Source organism: Haplochromis burtoni, unplaced genomic scaffold, assembly GCF_018398535.1.
Source record: "Haplochromis burtoni strain Fernald_Lab_line unplaced genomic scaffold, NCSU_Asbu1 Contig_1131, whole genome shotgun sequence".
Lineage (NCBI taxonomy): Eukaryota > Metazoa > Chordata > Actinopteri > Cichliformes > Cichlidae > Haplochromis > Haplochromis burtoni.
In genome coordinates, this window is record NW_024583492.1 from 6492 (window position 1) to 10751 (window position 4260).

Genomic DNA, 4260 nt, shown 5'->3' on the forward strand with positions numbered 1-4260 from the left:
TAGCTGCTTGTGGGGTCTCGCTTTAAGGCTTCGTAGGTATTGTTGTCACTGAGGAGAGTAGTGATCTTTGTATGGTAATCTGTAGTGTTTAGGACCACGGTGCATCTTCCCTTATCAGCTGGTAAAACAGTGATGTTGTGGTTTTTGGTCTTTGCTTATTGGGGAGAGCAAATAAGAGGGAGTTGCAATAATTGATCCGGGAAGTAATAAGACTATGGACAAGGATGGCAGCAGCATGGGGAGTAAGGAAGAGACGAAGTCTGTTAGTGTTACGTAAGTGAAGGTATGCAGGTTATGTAATTAATGTGAGACTGAAATGAAAGAGTAATGTCAAGTATGACACCCAAACTCTTTACCTGCGGGGAAGGAAGGATGGGGGATTTTTCCAATATTATTGGAGAAACTGTGAGATTTGGTTAAGGTAGAGGCCGTGCCAACGAGTAAAACTTCTGTTTTATTACTGTTAAGTTTGAGAAAATTGGAGGAGAACCAAGATCTGATATCCATAAGACAGTTCGAGAGGTAGGTAGGTGGGAGGGATGAATTAGGTTTGGAGGAAATATAGAGCTGGGTGTCATCAGAATAACAATGAAAAATGATATTATACTTTTGGAATGTTTGGCCAAGAGGGAGCATGTAGATAATGAATAAAAGAGGCCCTAATACTGAACCCTGGGGCACACCAGCAGAAACAGGATAGAGACTTGAAGAGTGTGATTTAAGTTGGATAAAATGAGTGCGGTCTGAGAGATATGAGGTGAACCAGGCAAGGAGGGTGTGACTAATGCCAATCAGCTAATCTGCTGAGGATATTATGAGAAATTGTGTCAAATGCCGCACTAAGATCCAGAAGGATGAGAATGGTTAAAAGACCAGAATCAGCTGCCATCAGAAGGTCATTAGTAATTCTTAAAGCAGTTTCTGTACTATGATTGGGGTGGAAACCAGACTTACTTTCACTAGAACTGATTACACCAGAATAGTTTGCAGATTTGGCTGAAGCAATGCAGTCCTTATACAACAAGATATGATCGTTATACATTTCTTTGTGTATGGTAAGTCTGGTTTTCTTGAACAGACGTTCCAGTTGGCAACCTTTAGCTTTGAGATTGTGCATGTTAAGAGTAAACCATGGTGCTGAACGGGAAAATGAGACAGTTCGGTGTTTAAGTGGAGCAAATATGTTAAGAAGGTTATGGAGGTTGATATTATAGTGAGAAACAAGTTCATCTGGGGATGAAGAGCTGTGGATAAATGGAAAGTCATAAATGGCAGATGAAAGATCAGCAGGGTTAATATTACTAATTTTCCTAAATGTGATGTCACAGGGAGTACAGGTTTTAGAGGCTGTTGTATTTACAGTAAATGAAATAAAGTTATGATCAGATTGGGGAAACAAATGGGCTTCCCAGTGAGTGGGGGTAACGCCAGAACAGCAGACCAAATCCAAGATATGACCTTTAGAATGAGTAGAAAATTTTATGTATTTTAGGAGTCCAAAACTTTCCAGACAAGAAGTAAAATCTCTGAAAAGAGGGATTTTATCATTGTCCATATGGATACTGAAGTCACCAACAATTATCAAATTTGGGGAAAGTACCAAGAAATGAGTAAGAAGAGCAGCAAAGTCATTTAAAAAAATACTTATTTGGCTTAGGTGGCTGGTACACAGTGCATATAATGGCGGGAGTAGGTCCAGGGAGCTGTATTGCGATGTATTCAAATGAGTGGAAGGGTGGGACAGAGACAGGGAGAACTTTCCGGTGCTTGCGGTGAATTATCGCGAGGCCGCCACCCCTCCCGGAGTTGCGAGGTTGACAGATGTAAACAAACTCAAATGGAGTGGAGTCATTAAGTGAAACAAAATCCTTAGGCTGTTGCCACGTTTCAGTCAAGCAAAGAAAATCCAACTCACGGTCCGAGAGGAGATCCTGGACGAGATGCACCTTACCAGTAATGGAGCGGATGTTTAATAGACCCAAGTTGATAAATGGTAAATGGCCTGTATTTGTATAGCGCTTTACTCAGTCCCTAAGGACCCCAAAGCGCTTTACACTACATTCAGTCATTCACACACTGGTGATGGCAGCTACATTGTAGCCACAGCTGCCCTGGGGCGCACTGACAGAGGCGAGGCTGCCGGACACTGGCGCCACCGGGCCCTCTGACCACCACCAGTTGATGCTGGAATTACCATGTCTGACAGTAGGCTTAGCTGTCCAAGCAAGGTGGGCCAGCACATTGTGGTCAACAGCCCTGTCAGTTTTGCGGGGAGAACGATGAGTTTTGGACCAGATGGACACTATTGAGTTAGTGTCAATAGTATTGAAGTTTCGCCGGAGCCCACGGTGGATGTACCTGCGGCGGGACTTGAAAGCGATGTCTGGATAGAGGTAAAGAGCCACAGGTGGACAGACAGCCAGGCTAAATGAGTCGCAGAAGTTCCGTAGCAGAGTACTGAAGTAAAGCTGTCGCTGGGTGACGAGCGATGGAAAAAACAGTCCAGGTGAGCACGGACCACACAGACACCCTGTGGATCCACATCTTGATCAGGCCCTCGTTGAATGTAGCCGGTTGGAAAGGCCCGATGAGGGTAAAAGACCGAGCAGGCAGCTAGAGTGCGAGCAATAAAAAACCGGAAATATTGGGAAAGCAAGTCAAAACAGGATTACGCTTTAAATACTTGGTTCAAGTTGTCATCAATAACTGTAGAACAAATAAAAACGAGAATAAATCGGTGACAAGCGGCAGCCAGACGCAGCAGCCAGACGCAGCAGCCAGACGCGGCAGCGTTCACTCAGCCGGTGTGTTCAGGATTCCCTGCAACTTGAAATAATGATTGCTAAAATAAATCTTCAAAGTGAACGTGGTACAGTGATGATACCTTTTTGTAGACTTGACGTGATTTTCTTCAAAACCTTCTTGGTCACCTCCACAGACTTTTCTGTGTAGGTCTGCAACATCAGATCCACCAGGTCACAGGTGCTGGTCTTCTCCAGTCGGCTCTCTGGGATGGGTTGGAGCTCCACCAAAACATCACGGTCCCGCAGGAACCACTTGAACTTTTCAAGCTCCTCCTTTTTCAGATCTTTCAACATTCCCAAAAGCTTCTCTCTGTCTGATTGGACTGTTAATGCCTGACAAAATTTAAAACAGACAAAGTGACATGATTTGGAAATGATTTTATTTGTGGATAACAGATTAATACAGTTGAATCAGGACTGTTTTTAATTTACTGATATTTTAAACTTACTTTCTGCATCTGTGCAGAGAGATCTTCATCCACATAGTGTTTCTCTGAGGAAGGAAGAAAGAAATTAAAAAGAAATATTCTCACTAATGAATGGTTTTCTTTGTCACAAAATAACGAAGCAAATGAATCTGTAATCGACTGCTCTGTGATCAAACAGCCAGGACATAAAGTAAGAGAAACGTTGCTGACACTCAGAAGAGGGTCTGAAGTGAAGATGTGTCAAACATGATGTGACTCAACAGATGCTGAGTTCACAGTGAGATGAGTGGGACATGAGGAGTCCCATCAGTATGAACACTTCGGTGCATCATCGTCTTCAGGCTCAGATCCAAATCCCGGCCCAGTGTTTGCTGTAGATGTTTCTATAGCTCATCATAACACTACATGTACTTATCAAAATACATAATATCTTATGAACACAAAAATAACCATCAAATCCCCTCTACTTTTCTTAACAAAAGACTAAACATTAAGAACACCAAGAAGAGAAAAGGCCAAATTTATAAAATATATTTTATTGTGTAAACACTGATCCAAAAGTTTCAAAAACATCAATTTTTGATCTTCCTTGCAACTTTAACACTTCCTAGGTTTAATTTTTTTACGGTTAGTTCCTCGTGTGGCTTTCTGTTTGTAATTTCTTCCTTTGTTCCTGTTCACACCTGTGTTACTGTGTAGGTTTAAGTGCCTGGAACATTTACTGTAAGATGATGCAGCAGTAACTGTTTAAATAAAACTCATCTACACAAACCTTTAAGCACATAACACACTGCTCTGTGATCGATTTGTCATAATCAGGAAAAATGTCCAGCTGTAAAATGTAACAGCTGTAAAAGTAGGGATGGGTATCGTTTAGGTTTTATCCGATACCGGTGCCAAACCGGTACTTTTGAAACGGTGCCGGTGCTTAAACGGTGCTCAAACCGGTGCTTAAAGAATGGAGAACACAAAATTGGTCCAAAAACCTCTCATGTTCAGCTGGTTTTTGTAAAAAGATAACAATGTTA

The 4260-nt window shown here is 42.1% G+C and overlaps 1 protein-coding gene across 3 annotated transcripts in view; it reads right to left on the bottom strand.

Moving 5' to 3' along the window:
• Window positions 1-4260, bottom strand: part of LOC102294958 (NACHT, LRR and PYD domains-containing protein 1b allele 2) — a 13767-nt gene that overhangs the window by 3721 nt on the left and 5786 nt on the right. For all 3 annotated transcript variants that reach the window (XM_042216596.1, XM_042216595.1, XM_042216594.1), the window contains 2 exons: window positions 3254-3297; window positions 2885-3137 (listed from right to left, as the gene is read on the bottom strand). In XM_042216596.1, coding sequence (XP_042072530.1) covers window positions 2885-3137; window positions 3254-3297 — 297 coding nt within the window. The remainder of the gene's footprint in view (window positions 1-2884; window positions 3138-3253; window positions 3298-4260) is intronic.